General features: G+C 43.2%; 1 protein-coding gene across 1 annotated transcript in view; it reads left to right on the forward strand.

The window, feature by feature from the left end:
- DDX46 (DEAD-box helicase 46) overlaps nucleotides 1-19254 on the forward strand; it is a 49460-nt gene that overhangs the window by 7070 nt on the left and 23136 nt on the right. Inside the window, exons 5-15 of the mRNA XM_066591055.1 lie at nucleotides 989-1154; nucleotides 1239-1384; nucleotides 3377-3490; nucleotides 3983-4148; nucleotides 5447-5567; nucleotides 7314-7489; nucleotides 9537-9658; nucleotides 11494-11572; nucleotides 14000-14082; nucleotides 14458-14622; nucleotides 16680-16842. Of these exons, the coding sequence (XP_066447152.1) occupies nucleotides 989-1154; nucleotides 1239-1384; nucleotides 3377-3490; nucleotides 3983-4148; nucleotides 5447-5567; nucleotides 7314-7489; nucleotides 9537-9658; nucleotides 11494-11572; nucleotides 14000-14082; nucleotides 14458-14622; nucleotides 16680-16842 (1501 nt within the window). The remainder of the gene's footprint in view (nucleotides 1-988; nucleotides 1155-1238; nucleotides 1385-3376; nucleotides 3491-3982; nucleotides 4149-5446; nucleotides 5568-7313; nucleotides 7490-9536; nucleotides 9659-11493; nucleotides 11573-13999; nucleotides 14083-14457; nucleotides 14623-16679; nucleotides 16843-19254) is intronic.

Genomic DNA, 19254 nt, shown 5'->3' on the forward strand with positions numbered 1-19254 from the left:
TCACACACTGCCATATTATACCGTATATATACTTTTACAATAGATTCAAAACCTAAATTATATAGAGGCAACAGAAAGTCAGTAATATAGGTCCTCAGCAATTTCTCACTCACTTGTCCTGACACTATTCAGCACTCCAACCACACGTGTCCCCAGCACTCCTAAAGATGCATTGTGCTGCTTTAAGAACCTGTTTATTTTTCAGCTGACATTATCGGTACAAACTTTAAAAAAAATCTGACAATATTTGTGTGAGTGCATGTTCATCACTTGCTCAACATCTCTTCTGACATGAGAGAAGACACATCAACTTCTGAAACAGCGCCCCCCACACGAGAGATGTTTGCACATACCCAGTGGAGAAGAGGCAGAAGCAAAATGGAATACGTAGAAAAACTACTGCGCTTGACACAATAGAGGCAGCAGGGGGCGCTGAATGTGCATTAGTCCTGGACTATTGGGGATAGAAGATTTTATTAGCATGTGTAAATACAAAAAATGTTTCTAGTTAGTCAGCCCATAATTCTAAACAATATTTTTCTTGGTACAATTCTTTTTAACTGCTACACAATACTATCCATGTAACCTACTGAAGGGATATAGTGCCTACAAGCCTCGCAGAGCAAACTGCATGCGCAGGACCAAGTATGACAGTAATCCTCACCCATATTGTATGAAGTAAAGGACCCCACAGCCTGTTTTCATGATGCATGTTTGTGTGTCCGCTTCCTCAGGGCACGGAGTACATACTGTCTTGTTACAGCTTGTAAAGCAAAGTCCCAGCGCTTTTGAAAATGGAATTAGAAGCCACTATTGCTTTGGCGCATGTTTCAGAATACATCAGATATTGCACTGCTTTACTTCTGGCAGTATGTATGGTGTAAATATAGTCTTTGTACCTGCAAATGTGGACAACTCGCCATTTAAAGAATAAAGTATTGATCACACTTTCTGCATAAATTCCCTTAATTTATTCCTTTCCGTTCAGAATTTTGACCAAAATAAACTTGAAGAGGAAATGAGAAAACGTAAAGAGAGAGTAGAGAAATGGCGAGAAGAGCAACGGAAGAGGGTTGTGGAAAGTATTGGAGAATTGAGAAAAGAAGCTGAAGAAATGCGACAAGGAAAAAAATGGAGTTTAGAAGATGACGACGGTGGGTTCTGTTGTTTCTAATACTCTTCAGTGTTTTGAGTGATATTTGTTGAAAATATTTATTTAGTTTGTCTCGATTTCCCAGATGATGAAGAGGAACCAACTGAAGGAGAGAAGGAAGCCCAGGAAGAGGAAGATGAGGAGTTGGATCCTCTGGATGCCTACATGGAAGAGGTCAAAGAAGAAGTAAAGAAGTTCAACATGGGCAGTATGAAAGGTGGAAGTGAAAAGGTTGGCACTGATGATTGAGAAGCACTTTGTGGCTTTGCAAAGAAACCGTTTTATTTTCATATATATCGCCTAATCAAGTAATGTAGAATTTCAGAGTGAAGGTAGGCCAGGATTATTCCATAGAGCAAAACCAGGTATAATTGAGGGGAATTCTAGTAATTCATTTAATGGCTTGCCATGTGTGTAGGGCAGCCTATTTATAGGGAGCACAGCTGGTGGTCTGATAGATTCTGAGGGTTCCAGATGACTATTTTGGCAACTACTCAAGATGTAGCCAATTATTTTCTAGCAAGGGCCGAGCGATGGAGAAGAGTGGACCTGGGAGAGTATAGAGTTTCATAGTTGTCCTGCTAGATAATAAAGGTAGATCTCAGAAACTGTATTTGCAAAATAAATCATTTTAAAGAGACTGCCACCATCTTTTTGCAGCCCTCACTGAGAACACCATACGGTAATGCATGTCATACTGATTAGTGATCTATCTGCTGTATAGATCTGTGCAGTAATTTGAGACCTTTGCATTTTATTAATAGCAGCCATACACAGAACTAACCCTGCATATTCATGAGCTGCAGGCAGGCCACACCCATCCTGCTCTCTAGCCACTGATTGGCAGCTCTCTGTCTCTCCCCACCCCTCTCTCCTCATAGCCAGACAGCAGTCAATCAGTGGCTGGAGGTGGGTGTGGCTAGCTCCAGCTCATAAATATCCAGGACTACTTGACCCCTATACATGTGCTGCTACTGATAAAAGGCAAGTTTCTCAGAAACTACTGCACAGATCCACACAGCAGACTTATCACTAATCAGTGTGAGAGGCCCTACCTTGTGCTGCCCCCAGATAGGGGTACAGAGAGCTGGGGACAGTCTCTTTAAATTTAGCATGTAAGGCTACATTCGCATCTTATTTGGGTATTCAGTTTTCTGTTCCATCATAGGAACATGACGGTGTATGTCAGACATTTGACTATAATGGGATTCCCTTGGGTTTCTGTCATGGTATCTGTCATATTAACAGGAAAAATGGTTCAGCATGCACTACTTTTTTTTTCAGGTTATCTTGATAGAATCTAGTCTTTCCCTCTATTGCAAACCTTGCTTTATATGGTTAATTGGCTGTTTTAATGCTGGGGAAAAAATAACCTTCCACATCTTCAACCAGAGTGTACTGTAGTATCATAAGCATTTAAAGGGATTGTCTAGAGTTGGACAAACATGGCTGCTTTCCTCAAATACAGCACAAACCAGTCCGTGGGCTGTCTAGTATTGCAACTCCGCTCTTATTCACTTCAGTGGAGCTAAGCTGCAATACCACTTACAGTCCTATGCACAAGAGTGTTACTGTGTTTGGAAGAAGGCAGCCATGTTGTTCTAACCCTGGACATTCTCTTTAAGGTTGACGCTGAAATGTCTTATGAGTTTCTAACAATCCAGCATATGCTTTGTAATTGCTTAATTGATTCATTGAGGGTTTGAAAAGTATGTTTTTAACATTTTTGTATAAAAGATGTGGAAATAAAAAGTACAACAGAGGTTTCAATTCAGCATTGCATAACCTCATGCTGAAGGAAAAATGCAGGAGAGACGGCTGAATTTGGACTGTACCTAAAAACATGAAACAGTTTGTGCCATGAGTAACTTAGATAATTGAATGCAGGATTTAATTACAAACATTAATTAAAGTAATACAGCAAGGAAGCCTCCTATGAATAGAGGAAAAAGTGCTGCCATGATGCACATTGGAACGGCCTCTCTACCATTTATACGATATTACGGTAGCAGCGGCAAACAGTACATGTTTTTTGCTGACTGATTGGCTGAAATGGCCAGTTGGTATCTTAACTGCATTCCTGATTGCATGGCGGGAAGCCGTTAACATACGTATTGGGGGAATATTTGATGGTGTTGATGAGCTTTACTTTACTCTGAAGAGCTTGATGTACAAACATTAGAAAAGGAAAAGTTGACATTTTTGAATTTTTTTCCATCACAGAAAACTGGAGCAACAGTAACAAAGGTGGTTACTGTGATGACAACGAAAAAGTTTTCTACAGAGACCACAAAGAAGAAAGGAGAACTTATGGAGAATGATCAAGATGCCATGGAGGTATATTTGCTTGTTCTCTGTTCCTCTAAATAAAAATTCTAGGCAAATTAATCCTAATAGTTATATGCTCTTAAATGCACCATCATATATGTGTATTTATAGAGCTTTTTCTGAAGTTTATTTTAGAATTTTTTTATGTTTTGAGTCTTCATGTTTTTTTTTTCTCCCTAATGTGTGATCGAAGCACTGTCCTGTAAAGCTGTATATAAAGCCTGCAGGTCTTGCAAGCATGTCACTTTAGTGTATTATGACTGGCTAATACAACATGATTGAGCAGGGAGTGGAGGAAAAGAATGTTTTATACCATGCATGGGACACAAGCCAGGGGAAGGCTTGTGAGATTGGTTGTCGAGGTCATGACACATGTGATCCTTAATCCGTCTTTGCCAAATGGTTTATCTATTAAAAATGATATAACTGACAGAAATAAGGAAACAAGATTTAGGTGGGTCTTGTGAACAATGTTTAATGTAATCCTTTTTATACCTGCAGTATTCTTCGGAAGAGGAGGAAGTTGATCTGCAGACGGCTTTGACTGGATTTCAAACTAAGCAACGCAAACTCCTGGAGCCAGTGGATCATGGGAAGATTGAGTATGAGCCCTACAGGAAAAACTTTTATGTGGAAGTTCCAGAATTGGCTAAGATGACTTCAGAAGGTAACTAATATTTCAATCATTTCATATTAGACCATTTGCATACAGAAACTGGAGCTGATAAAGGTTCAGCAAGCTGTAATCTAGTCAGGGTGCGTTCACATTCTGCTGATTTGTTGTAGATTTTTCACATCTGAAAAAATCGTAGCGAATACGAACCATTTGGTGCAGATCTACAAGAGATTTCACCTCCTTGAATTTGAATTCAATTGAGAGGGTGAAAGCTGGTGTGGATTTGCAGTGGATTTTTCCAGGTGTGAAAAATCGTCATTAAAGTTGCTTTTTGACAAAACGATTATTGTTCAAATCAGTGAAAGGGAACGATAATCATTCTGCCTAAATGTGAGCAAATGAATAAATGAAGAAAAAGAATCGTTACCTTTTCGCTCGACCATTTTATGCAGGCGTGCATAAAAATCATTGCTTGCTCGTTCACCTAGCTATCGTTCATTTCAAACGGCGCTCGTTCAGTTTTTCACATTTGCTTATACAGCGATGGTGAAAGACTGAACAATACTGAATGATGCTTGTTTGAACCGGCTAGCAATGTATCTGCCTGTCTGAACAGGCTAAACGAGAGCGAATGAGCTAACGATTACGTCACTCGCTCGTTCAAACGAAAATCTGCTTGCCTAATGGGAGCTTAAATTAGCTACACGTGAACACATCCTAACACCATAATACCTTATCTTGTTTGGAGAGGATGCAGCATGGCAAACTGTGTATAAGATGGAGGAGGATGAAAGTGGGATTGTGGGACATAGGAAGACGATTGAAATTGATTGTGGGATATTGGAAGAAGATGATGGGGTTGATGGTGTGAAGAATCATATCTTGGTGTAGGGAAAGAAAATGGAGTTGGAGTTGGTATTTTATTCTTTGCTGGTTCGCCCTTTGGCTTTGCATAGAATGCCTAGGAAATGTGTGAGATAGTTGTCATTTTTTTACTTTATTGTTGGCATTCTATAGATTGCTTAGGCATTCTTTAAAATTACTTATTTCACACGTTAGATTATTCAGATTATTCCATAGTTATTTTTGCACTTTCTGATTGGAAATTCCACTTAATGAAGAAATATATATTTATATAGACCTTAGGAGATGACTATCCCAATGCTGCAGTCATACACCCCAGCCTGAGTATACATAGATTGGACGAGCTGCTGTTGGTGGGCAACACCCAACTTCCATTATTCATGTCAGACTTGTGATCCTCAACCTCTGGCCACAGATGCACTGGCTATTTCATGGCACCAATTCTAATTCTTCTATGTCTTTTTTTCCCTTCCTTTTCTTACCAGAGGTCAGTGCCTTCAGACTTGAACTTGAAGGAATTACAGTTAAGGGGAAAAATTGTCCTAAACCAATTAAAACCTGGGTGCAGTGTGGCATATCTATGAAGATTCTGAACTCCCTGAAAAAGTAAGAAATAATGCTCTCCTATATAGAAAAAAATGTAAAATGCGATAAATTGTAATTTTGATTAAATTCCCTTCTCATGACCTTTTGTTGGTTACTGCATCTGTTATGATTTTTACCAGACGTCCATACTAATGCCATGCCATGTCATGGTGGCGCTGGGTGCTATAAAGTTTGTTGACGCAGATTATCCTGGCAGTTTTTGAAAGAACACTCCAATTAAAAAATCAGCTTTGTGTTCCTTTTTACATTGTAACGGCCGTGTGCTCCCTATTACTCCATAGTATGTACATTGTAGCATTAAACAGCTGTTCATCAGCATTTAATAGAGCAGAGCTTTTAGTGAAAGATTTTCAAGTCCTCTGTATATGTATTGGCCTATTTGTGGTAAACGGGACTAGATACTGCGTATAGCAGCTGGGAAGTTGGATGTATTAGAAACATGTGGGGGGAAAAAGATACTGTTCAAAAACGTACAGTACCAGTCAAAAGCTTGGATACAACACCTCTTCCACAGTGTTTTACTCCCCCCCACCCCATCATTATAGATTCATATTGAACACACAAACTATTGAATTAAAGGGGTTGTCCCGCGGCAGCAAGTGGGGTTATACACTTCTGTATGGCCATATTAATGCACTTTGTAATATACATCGTGCATTAAATATGAGCCATACAGAAGTTATTCACTTACCTGTTCCGTTGCTGGCGTCCTCGTCTCCATGGTGCCGTCTAATTTCAGCGTCTAATCGCTCGATTAGACGCGCTTGCGCAGATGGGTCTTTTCCCTTCGGCTCGGTCCAGCAGCAGCGGCATTCTGGCTCCGCCCCCTTGTACGTGTCATCGCGTAGCTCCGCCCCATCACATGTGCCGATTCCAGCCTAATCGGGCGATTAGACGCTGAAATTAGACGGCACCATGGCGACGGGGACGCCAGCAACAGAACAGGTAAGTGAATAACTTCTGTATGGCTCATATTTAATGCACGATGTATATTACAAAGTGCATTAATATGGCCATACAGAAGTGCATAACCCCACTTGCTGCCGCGGGACAACCCCTTTAAGCAGTAAAAAAATGTTCAATCAGAATGTTTTAGATTCTTCAAAGTAGTCTCATATTGCTTTGATAACAACTTTGCATACTCCCACCATTCTCCCAGTCGGCTTCATAAGGTAGCCGCCTGGAATGGTCTTCCAACAGTCTTGAAGGAGTTCCCAGAGGTGCTGAGCTCTTGTTGGCTGGTTTTTCCCCACTCTGTGGTCCAATTTATCCCAAACCATCTCAATTGGGTTTAAGTTGGGTGATTGCGCCGACCCTATTAAAAACAATGGGAGAAGATCGCGATCCCCTGCCACGGCTGTGACAGCTGCACCAGGGGGATTCCTTCATCCCCGCAGGGATGCAAGGCTGTCTCATCCAGGGGTTTTTACATGTCTTCTCTGGGGCCGGCGACAGCAGCAGCGCCAGCCCCATTGAAAACAATGGGAGAACATGACGATCTCCTGCAGCGGCTGTGACAGCCGCAGTGAGATGTAGAGAACCCCGCAGGGATGTGAGGCTGTTTCCATGTGAAAACTCCTCGTATCCAGGGGTTTTCAGAAAGATTGTGAGGGCGATAGCGGTCCGTGAATCACAGCCCAATATCGCTTTTGCTCTAGTGTACAGGAGCCCTTATACCATCAAACGGAGCGTAGTGACCTGAAAGTAATTATTTATTGAAAGTGGTCATCTTCTCTTTGTCATCAGACACGCATATGAAAAACCAACACCAATACAGGCACAAGCTATTCCTGCAATCATGTCTGGGCGGGATTTGATTGGCATTGCCAAAACTGGAAGTGGGAAGACTATTGCCTTTCTTCTGCCCATGTTTCGCCATATTATGGACCAGAGACCTCTAGAGGAAGCTGAAGGACCGATTGGTATGTGTTCTAATCCAATTCTGCATACAGATGATTATTATGTAAATGCTTCCCCTCAGTCAGCCTCGTCTCCACACATATTCGCTCTTGCCCTGCTGCGCGGGAGCTATTGTCATTGGCTCACAGCGGGGCATTATCAGTAAAAACTGAGAAATAAATCTGACGATATTTGTGTAAGTGCATGTTCATCAGAGGGTCGCATCTTATTCCTAGTTTTTTAGTCTACACCATTCCATCCCCCTCATCACTTGCTCAACATCTCTTCTGACATGAGAGAAGACACATCAACTTCTGAAACAGCGCCCCCCACACTAGAGATGTTTGCACATACCCAGTGGAGAAGAGGCAAAACGGACTACGTGGAAAAACTACTGCACTTGACACAATAGAGGCAGCAGGGGGCGCTGAATGTGCATTAGTCCTGGACTATTGGGGATAGAAGATTTTATTAGCATGTGTAAATACAAAAAATGTTTCTAGTTAGTCAGCCCATAATTCTAAACAATATTTTTCTTGGTACAATTCTTTTTAACTGCTACACAATACTATCCATGTAACCTACTGAAGGGATATAGTGCCTACAAGCCTCGCAGAGCAAACTGCATGCGCAGGACCAAGTATGACAGTAATCCTCACCCATATTGTATGAAGTAAAGGACCCCACAGCCTGTTTCCATGATGCATGTTTCGTGTGTCCGCTTCCTCAGGGCACGGAGTACATACTGTCTTGTTACAGCTTGTAAAGCTGAGGGGTGGGGGAAAGCGAGGAGTGAAATCTCCTGTAGCTGTCCCGCCCCCTGCTGGCCGCACTGTGAGCGAGCCAGCTATACTAACTCCCCTGCTCACGTCTAAATGGGGCTTATCCTATTATGTGCTGATTATTGTTTACTGATCTTTCTGTTTATAACAATTGCCTGTACTGTTTTGTATTAGAATTATTAAAGAGGTTTTCTGAAATCTGTAATAGTTGCCAGGAAATAGATGAGGTATAAAGGAAAGAAAAACAAAACTCTTCATGTGCTGCTCTTGGTTCATACGACCACTGCAGCCAATCATTAGCCTCAGATGAGTAAAGCTTTAGTGCAGAGAGGGAGACTTGAGTCCTAACAGTCTGATATTTAATGACCTATTCTAATGAGCAAGCAATATTATAGGATGGAGGAACCCGTTTAACCTCAACTGGCAACTGTAAATGTATGTCACTGCTGCCTGGGCTCTGTACAGTGGGGAAGTAAATTTATGTTCTGCCAGCAGTGATCACAACCCTCCACAACAGATAAAACACCTGAATGCACTATCTTGGTGTGTCTATATGTGCATAATACGTGCCAAAATAGAAAATGCTGCGATCTTTATTTTGCGTGTATTTCATGCAATGTGTGTGAGTGGCAACAGCATGCGCTGTAACACTATGGTCCTGTGAACGAGCCCTTAGTAACCAACTCTCCCCACATTTCAGCATGTCTCTCCCCCTCTTTCTTTCTTGTTTGTCATTATGAGACGGAAGGCGAGTTAGGCCTCATTCACTTGGGTGGATTTGCATTGCAGAATCCAGAGCGGGCATCTGCCTCTGGATTCCGCAGCAAATATCGCCCGTAGCATGCTATGGAAATGATTTTTTTTTTTCCTGCCCACGAGCGGAAATCGCTCACGGAGGAAAAATTGCGTCCCTTCTACAATTGCATTGAAAAAAAAAAATGTGCACTGCGCATGTCCGACGGCGAGCTGTGTGGACTATCCGCAGTACAGATGGAAGAGGTTTAACTTTATAAGAGCTGCTTGCATTTCAACACTGTCTGTCTTAACCTGTGGCCCCCTTTATAGTCTAAGGTACCAGACATTTGTGTCTCGAGGCTCCTGAGATGGAAACCCGGAGCTGGTCAGATTAGTGGTATCCATGAGCTGGGAATTGAGAGAATGTTTTCATTGGACAACCATTGTCACTTCATTAGTGTTTTTCCGCTGGTGAACACGTGGCTAGAAGTAAATGATGTATTATTATATCTTCTGTAACTGAATTTGAGTTGTTTGGCATCTTCCTTTTTAGCGGTCATAATGACCCCTACTCGAGAGCTCGCTCTACAAATCACAAAAGAGTGCAAGAAGTTCTCCAAGACTCTTGGCCTGCGGGTGGTCTGTGTGTATGGAGGAACCGGCATCAGTGAACAGGTATCGGCAAATACCTTCCTGTAAAATGGTTTTATACCGAATACATAGTGATGGATCATATGTAGTCAGAAATTAATTTAACCAGTTATGGACCAGAGGCTTCATTTTTTTTCGTCACCGCCTTCCCAGACCCATGAGTTTTTTTCCATCAGCATAGCTGTATGAGATCTTGTTTATTCGCAGGACAAATTGTAATGTTCTAAAGGGGGTTTAGTTTTTTTGGTGCTCTTGGTGCAATAAAAATGGTATATGAATTTTTGTTCTATGGGACAGTACGATTATGGTGATATGAAATTTATAGTTTTATGTTTTAGCAATCTTTAAAAGTGTTTTTTTTTTGTTTGTTTTTTTTAATGCTTTTTTTTTTACTTCTTTGTAGTCTTTTAACTATATCTTTTGTTGAATTGAGCTCTACGAGGGCTCATTTGAGACATTCTTTGGACAAGACTTCAAGGTCTCTTCTGGGTATTCTGATGAATATTCCTTTCATCCTTCCAATTGGTACATATCCCTGGAAAAGACAGCCCATCCTTCACCACATTGCACTAGCCACAAGAGCAGATGGCTGTAGGACTGGCGCTCAAAACTCTCTTTCTCCATTGGAAGAGTCCAGCTGGAGAACTATTATGGGCATTGGTTCATCCATACTCATGCCTGGTCTTTTTGCAGATAGCACACCGATAAACACAACATACTTGACTTTTTCTTCCTTGACGTTTCTCCAGCCCGCTTTAAGTATCGAGTCCTGGCCTTCCCCTTGAACTTTGATAGAAATTATACGTCCTCAGCAAGCAGGACGTGTTTTGTATCTACTGCTTGCTAGCCTACCCTTCAGCTCCTACCCAGCTCCGATATACAGTTTAGGATTGCCTGGGGTAATCCGTCCTACCTTTTTCCCACCACCCAGTGTGTTGTCGTCCATACTCCTGTTGTTGGCGCAGCATTTCACCTAGAGGATAAGGGTATCACTTTTCTTTATCGATTCCATCTTAGTACATTTTGCAGACAGACTCTTGATATTCAGCAGCTTTTTTGGTTTTATAATAATATAGCTGCTGTTCAGTCTGCACTAAGTCCTGCTGAATGCTCTCAGTCACAGCTGTTGGTGGGCCTATTGTTTACAGACACTTATGAGCCACACCAAGTCTGCCCTGCTACCTTCTCTTTTCCCCCCTCCCACTGGCTCTAGAACGTCTCAAGGTCTTGCTGTGTCGGCCTGTGACACGGACAAGAAAACGTTATTTTAGTTACTGTAAAATGCCTTTGTCATTACGTTTATTGGGGGACACGGCACCCACCCACTTGTATGTGCCCCGCTAACTCTGGTGGCTTCTTAATCTCAAGGCCTTGGATCAGGCCTGGCCTCTTACCTGCACTTGTGGTTTGTTTGTTTGTTTTTATTATGGTCTGCCTTGATTGTTGTATTTTGTTAATTTATAGAGGCAGGAGCAGGAACTGAGCTCCCGCGTCCTCTCCGTCCTTCTGCACTATTTGCAATGGGGAGAGGCGGGATGGGGGCGGGGCTAATTCTCGGAACTTAGCCCCACCCCTGTCCCACAAATAGTGCAGAGGAGGCAGAGAAGGGGCGGGAGCTCAGTTCCTGCTCCTGGCTCTCCCCCCCCCAACCCACCCCCCCACCCCCCGCAGATGAGGACGCCGTATATCGGCTCGACGTGAAAACCGAGCCGATATACGTTCGTGTGAATGCAGCCTAAGAGTGTCCTACGACTTAAAGAATTTGCCTTAGAATTGTTTATGGTGTATTTCCACACTTAGATTTGCGATGTGTAACTTCATTGTACTTTTATTGTTTCCTTTACTTGGCTTGTTTCCAGATTGCTGAACTTAAGCGAGGTGCAGAGATAATAGTCTGTACACCAGGTCGCATGATTGACATGTTAGCAGCAAACAATGGTGAGTCATTTTTTATTGTGAGTGATATTTTGTTGTTTTTTCATTTTTGCTAATTTTTAAAAAATTTCTTTAACCTATAAAAGGTTTTTTTGTGGGCGATTTATATGCGATGGGCTGTCCAAAGAAAGAGCCGAAGCAGCCACATCTGTACAGCAGCTCTTCTACCCATCAGTGTTATAGCCTCTGTAAACACTTTTAGGCCTAAAACGCTTCTTTTCTAATGGTTCCACAGTTGCTCTTGATGACAGCAGCTAAATTAAAAGGTTTAACTTATGACATTGATGATAATAGGTCCGATATAGTAGACCCACTGGATCTGTAGCTCATTACAGACTAAGGGTGCATTTTTGTTGCAGAAGTTAATGCGACTGAAAAGACCTCTCCCATTCATCTGCTTTTTGTTGCTCCTGCAGACCCCATTCAGATGAACAGGACAGTTTGAGATTTTTTGCAACAAATCTGCTATTGTCAGCTAATTTTAGTTTGCCAGCCATTGAGGTGAAAGTATATTAAAAAATTTCAAAACTTTGTGCTGAAACAAGTGACTGCAGTTTAAGATGGATAAAATGTGAGGTGAACTGCGCCATACTTGTACTAGAAAAAGATGACCTTAACTCCATCCTAAATACAAGGCATCACTTGCTCTGAAGTTTACACGGCTGTATTGGAAGCCTCTGTGCCTGTTTTATGGTTTTTATTAAAGCAAAAAAGGTTCCAACTGTTCTCCCATCTGTATGGTGTGAAAAGTGAGACTGAAGTGGTGGTCCCCAACCAGTGGCTCCTGCCCCCATGCTGTATGACTGCCCACGTGGATCCTAGATTATAGCCATATGCACTGATTAGACCTGTCCTAATCGTGGGACAATTTGATGGTATAATACTAGTGAAAAATTTTGAGTCACAAATATTTTAAAATGTATGATTCCACGTTTAATGTCACGCCTCCATTTTTGGATTTAATGCATCTCCGAACCATTACTTCAGGTTGGAGGTGGCCGACAAGGTACAAAAATTGGGACTCCTACCTTTTAAAGCATTGACTCTCAACTATCACCTTAACTAGTAATTATTTTGGCTGATGCACTTAAAACAAGCAAACTTGGAAATCATTTAGTGATATTTCAGTAGACCTCTCCTTATTAGCTTACATGACAACAGACCACTAAAGCCATTAGTGAGAAAGCGAGGCGGCCGCTCGTGCTGCACAAACTTTACTTGTAACATTCTTCTCTTTTTCTGTATAAGTTGCTGGAAGTATCACATTGAACTTGTTTCTATGCAGTGATTGTTCTGATCACACACGTTGCAGTCGCCCGCGTGTCTAATGTATTCCTATTTAATATCCTCCTCTAGACCGTCGACGCTTAAAGCTCTGGGCTGATAATAGCAACCTCATGGATTTGATATAGTTTTTTTTTTTTTTTTTTGCATGATGATCTTGTCTGTTTTTATCACTTTGTGTTCTGCAAAACCAAACCCTTTACTAAACTGTTACATTGTTTAACTTCTGTGGAAAAAAAATATCCGTGCAAGATATATAGAACTGGAGTTCCAAGACTGCTCTCTGGTAAGGTAGGTTTTTTCCAGCATTTTGTCAGAATGCAACATTTAGAGCACCGTGCTGTTGGAAGTATGGTAAGGTGTTGGAGGGTTGTCCATATCTGCTGCTTCAAGAAGAGAAAATGTGATTTTTAGCCGGTTTTAGTATGGGCTTCACATTTTAAATGCTGCGTTGAAACTCACTTAATGTGCTTTATTGGGTGGATATCTGCTTTAAAATCCCCATTTTAATTTGAGACATGTGAGCCACACATGCTTCAAAACATAGATGAAAGGTCATAAGTAACATGTAACCTCACCAATACAATATAAAGTATGGAAAGCGGCATTTAACATATGTTCTCCTTTCATAACATTTCTGGGTACATTGCTATCCAGTGCTTAATGAAGTCATTGTCTGTAATGTTGGCCATTACACTAGGATTACATTTAAATCTGTGTGATTTGTTCTCCAGGGTAACCAGCGGACAGTTTGAAGCATTTAGTATGAGCTCTTTGCTTCCCACACATGCGCTGTAATCTCTAATATGTTCTTTCCTAGGTGACTGCTGTCATAAAATGCCTGACGTGGCTCCAGGCTCCACCTCAGTCTTAGTTTTAAGATGTGTGCTTGGAGAGGGCTGAATTTACAGGTCCTCCTAGCCATGCGATGGTACGCAAGAGTAGGCTTGACCCAACCAAATGCTAAAGGGCCTTATCTATAGTCATATGGGGTGTTCTTAGTAAAGTGACGTTTTATAGGTGTTTTGTTTTTGTTTGAAAGTTTTAATTTAAAAAAAAAGAAAACAACTGTTGGAAAAGAATTGATATTTATGCCTAACACTTTTCTACCCCTTTTTTCTCTCTCTGACTTTTTTTAATGTACAGGTCGAGTAACAAACCTGCGTCGAGCTACATATGTTGTTTTGGATGAGGCAGACAGAATGTTTGACATGGGTTTTGAGCCACAGGTAAAGTACCTTTATGAAGTATTTGCTGTTTGTCTATATGAATATAGGCACTGGAAGTCATTTTTTCCTGATACCGTCTATATGGAGATATGACTCCTATCACCTTGTATGTATGTAAATTGCCATCTGCATACACTTTTATTATCTCTCAGTAGTGCAACGTGGGACGTTAGGCCTTTAACTTCAAGTCATTCTATTTTGGCATTGAATATATTAAAGTAACATTTTTGATATGTCCGCCCATTACATTTTTTGTTCTGCTGGGTGCCCTTTAATTTATTTTTGTCCTATACTACAAGGTATTGGCACAGTCAGAGAAAACAACAGTTGCCAAATACTATGGTATGTGTAATGACCCCTTTCATGTTTGGACAGGTCATGAGAATCATAGACAATGTCAGACCGGATAGACAGACTGTCATGTTCTCTGCTACATTCCCAAGAGCCATGGAAGCTCTAGCAAGAAGAATATTGAGCAAGCCAATTGAGGTTCAAGTTGGAGGAAGAAGTGTTGTATGTTCTGATGTAGAACAACATGTGGTAAGAAAATTTAAATGCCATTTATCATAATTTTAGCAGTTGCAAGAGCTTATCAAAGAGGTTTTTTTCACACTAGGTCATTGTAGGGGGGAAAAAATTAAAAATACAGAACCAACTGATTCCGCCCCTGTTCTGCCAGTGCCTGGTTCCCTGCTAGTTTTCTCTTCTAGCAAGCCATCCATGGCATCACCGACATCATAGACGTGATTGAATGCAGCCAATTACCACAGCCTTTGGCCAGTGATTAGCTGCAGGGGTCACGAGTCCTATTGTTAGAATGTTATCGCCTCATCCGGAAAGGGAGAATGAATTTTTTTTTTTTTTAATTATGCTTTTGTCAACACTCTGACATGGTTTGACATGTTTCTCTTACCTGTACTACCCCGTTTCATAATAGTCCAGCTACTGTTTGTTTCAAATGCATATGTTTTTGGAAAATCGTTGTACTTTTTCTTTTTGTCAGTTATCCAAACTTTATATTTTCTTTTACTATAGTTATTCCTCTGTAGAATGTGAGTTTTGGAATGCAAACTATATGATTTACAGTAAAGTTACACGAGTTCTTTACCATCAACCTATGTTGCATCGTAGTTCCCGGGCAGGAGGGGGTGCTGGATGGACTATCATATTCAACTATTGTTTGTGGATTGGTTAATAAAGCGTATTAATTTGAATAACTTTGGCTTGCTGTTTAAGCCAGGCGAAGTATACAGTATAATATATATAATAAGCAGCAGTGCCCAAACCTTTCCATTAGATTTATAAAAATGCTGCTTGGCACACCAGTGCACAACCAGCTGATGGAGGCAACTGTAGAACTGCATAAAAAGGGAAACCCTCTATATTCAGTTTATGAGATCACATATACCTCACTCAACTATTCAAAGTATTGTTTAAGAAAATATAAAACCGCGCTCCATTGCAGTTAGACAATCTGCCAAAGACAGAAGAGCGGTCCACAGAATTGTCAAGAAGAATTGATGCATGTCAGGTGCTGCACGTTAGATACAGACTCTGTTTTGGCTTCTACAAGGCAAAAGCAAAAGCAATTGTTAGGAGCTTGCAGAAAGATGTCGGAATAATTGTAGTTTAAGAAAATGTAAACTAAACGCTATGAAAAACTTTTTACAAAACTGCGTACATTCAGAAGAAATGGCAGCCTATAGTGAGAAGCAGTATTATAAGAGCTTTTAGTTTGTAAGTCGTGTGAAGCCTAAGTTCCACTCAGAACCTGAAAGTTGGCCTTACCATCGCTGAATATGTCCTCCCACACAGCGCTGATTTAACCGTCCCTGCACTGGTTTGTGAAGTGGCCACAAAATAGCATCTTTTGTTTGCTTGTTTTTCTCTTCCCTGAATAACTAAATCATGCCACTGAAAGTTTGACTCGTTCTTTGACAATGCAGGGGCCTGTTCACTGGGCATTCAGGTATTCTAAAGCTTTCGATTACCAAAAATAATATATTTTGTAATAAACTGTGCTGCTGGTGTGATGATGTCTTATAATGTAAAACCTGAAAAAACCCTTTTAACGTCACACCACATATACTGTGTTTCCCCAATAATGAGCCCTACTCGGATTTTCTGGAGGGGGAGTATAAGCCCTCCCCCGAATTTAAACCCTAGCCAAACTGCATAAGAAAAACCCCCCAGCAATACTCACCTGTACCGTGGTGTCTGGGTACCTTGCCCTGGTCTCTAGTGTTGCAGTAGGCTGCCGTGTCTTCAGCCTTGACACAGCATTCTCTGGTGATGGGGCTTTGAATACCATGCCTCCAGCAAGCAAGTGCTGTGATTGGCTGAACCACGGTGCTTGTGATCCAATCTGCCTCTTTTGGGACAAAAATTAATATTAGACAGTGTCTTATTTTCGGGGACACGCGGCATGTCATAGCAACACATGGTTCTTAGAGGATAAGAATATTGAAGTTATGAAGCTGAAGACTGACAAGTCTGTTAGTGTTATTTACTAGGCTGCTTGTAAGTCCAGATAATGTGCTGTAGAGAACGATCCTGTTGTGTTAATGGTTTATGGCAAATTCCGTATATTTTTCTAGATTGTGATTGAGGAGGACAAGAAATTTCTTAAGCTGCTTGAGCTTTTGGGGCATTATCAAGAAAAAGGATCAGTCATTATATTTGTCGACAAACAAGAGCATGCCGATGGTTTACTGAAGGACTTAATGAGAGCGTCATACCCTTGCTTGTCTCTTCATGGGGGTAAGTCACACTTTTTTTTTCTTTTGACTTTTTAATGGTTTTGTGAAACTTTCTAATATACAGTTCTTTTATATAACACACAAAAAATACATTTCCCCAATCAAGATGAAGATCATACAAAGTGTCAAGGACCCTGAAGGCAGGGAAAGAAAAGCTCTTTGGTTTTGATTATTGGGTAGTTTTATGTACTCTAAGTAAAACAATATTTCCCCTCGTCATCCTGACAGCATACACATGGAGGATGTCCACTGGACCCCTGTTGGGACAGGAAGCGGAAAAACATACAAAAGGCACCTCCCGCCACCAGCTCACCAGTGTCTTCCTGTCCCTACAGGACAGTCCAAGCGGAAGCCTCCAGGTGTATGCTGGAGGCAAGAAGAAAGAAGAAAATTCCTATGCAGCCTGTCCGCCCGTGGGGGGACGACTCTCTGGTCGGGCTGGCAGAGCTTGCGCGGGTGAGACCCTACGTGGGGACCCTCACCCGCAGGATCCAAAACCAGCACCACGTTCCCTGCGGGGAACCCTTCCCTAGCGCGCTGCCCAGTGGGGTTGTCGCACTGGGAAGATACAGCCCGTACCTGCAGGGCTTGGAAGCCTCCTCCGGATCAGGCACCCGCTCTGGACGTCGGCCCGGGACCCTGGCTTCCAGCGATCCTCTGTCGGCGTGAGCAGGTATGCCAGCGAGGGGGGGGGGGGGGGTAGAGCGCGCGGCGCGGGCGGCGGCTGCGCTCGATCCGACGTCCCCGGACATCTATGCGCCCTCCTCAGAGCCCGACGCAGAGTGTATCCCCCGGGTCCGGCGCGGCGGCATGACGTCAGCACGGCCGCGTCACGGGGGGGCGGGGCCTCGAGGAAAAAGGCGCCAAATTTGAAAAAAAAAAAAAAAAAAAAGGAAGAAAAGGAGAAAGCAGGATTCCCCACATGTCTTCGGTCTGCACCTAAGTAAAGATGTCGGCCAGAGAGGACACGGAGAGCAACCCGCTGGTGAGTAAACCTCCGGGGGCTCACACCAGGGGTAACGAAGGGTCAGGTGCTGGAAAACCCCCCCCTTTTTTTCTGCTGTCTCCGTCTCTTAGGACAGAGAAGCACAAAAGAGCAGAGAGGCCAAGAAGCGCGTGCGCAAGTGCCCAGTCTGCCTGCGGCGACTGGACGAGGGACACACCAAACCCTTATGCGCAGCCTGCACAGAGAAGGTGGTCCGGGAGGAAGGCCCCTCGGGCATATCCGACATCCGAGCTATGATCCGCGAGGAGATCGAGGCCTCTCTCTCGTCTCTTTCCGTTCCGCCCCCCACGAAAAGGGTAAGGCGGTCACGGATTGAAGAATCAGACTCGGAGGAAGGGTTCTTAGAGGATTCCCCCTCAGAATCCATACCGCCCATGGAAGAAACGAGGAAGTACTTCTTCGCATCGGCGGATCTGGGGCAGCTACTAACAGCGGTCCGTCACACCATGCAGGTGGAGGAACAGGCACCACAGCAGCCATCCCTCCAGGATACCCTGTTCCGGGGACTCATACCTCAGCCCAAACCATCATTCCCGGTCAACGATATCCTAAAACAGCTCATCTTGACCGAGTGGAAACAGGCAGAACGCAAGTTTTTCCTGTCTAGGGAGTTTAGAGAGCGTATGGTCTTCACCCCGGAAGACATTGAATTCTTGGACACCGTCCCGAAGGTGGATTTGGCGGTCGCCAGGGTCTCGAAGAAGGCTGCCCTCCCCTTTGAGGACATCTCCCAGTTGCGGGACCCACTGGATTCACGAGTGGATGCGGCAATGAAGAAGGCCTGGGAGTCGGCGGCCCTCACCATGAAGACCAACATTACGGCCACGTCGGTAGCGAGATCCATGACGGTCTGGCTAGACCAACTCCAGGCCCTGGTCTCGCAAAGGGGTTCGAGGGAAGATATCGCCAACTGCCTTCCCCTCCTCCAACAGGCCACCGGCTTCCTGGCGGACGCCTCGATGGAGTCAGTAAGGTTCGGGGCCCGGTCAGCGGCACTTTCGAACACCGCCAGGAGGGCCGTCTGGGTAAAAGCCTGGACAGGGGACAATGCCTCCAAGAACAGGCTTTGCTCTTTGCCCTTCCAGGGACATCGCATCTTCGGACCTTCCCTGGATACACTCCTGGAGAAGGCCTCAGACAAAAGTCAGGGGCTACCAGCAGACAGACCCGTCAAGCGGCCTTCCTCCTCCTACCCTCCTCCCTTTGTCCCCCCGAGAACATACAGGGGGAAGGGGAAAACCGGACGCTGGTCTTACCCCAAAGGCGGAAAGGGTGAGAATCCGCCCATCGGGATCCGGCAGGTGGGGGGCAGACTTAGGGGGTTCGCCAATAGATGGAGCGAAATAACCTCCAATCCCTGGGCCCTTCGCCTGGTCTCAGAGGGCTATACAATTGAGCTTTCCGCCC

Source organism: Eleutherodactylus coqui, chromosome 2, assembly GCF_035609145.1.
Source record: "Eleutherodactylus coqui strain aEleCoq1 chromosome 2, aEleCoq1.hap1, whole genome shotgun sequence".
Lineage (NCBI taxonomy): Eukaryota > Metazoa > Chordata > Amphibia > Anura > Eleutherodactylidae > Eleutherodactylus > Eleutherodactylus coqui.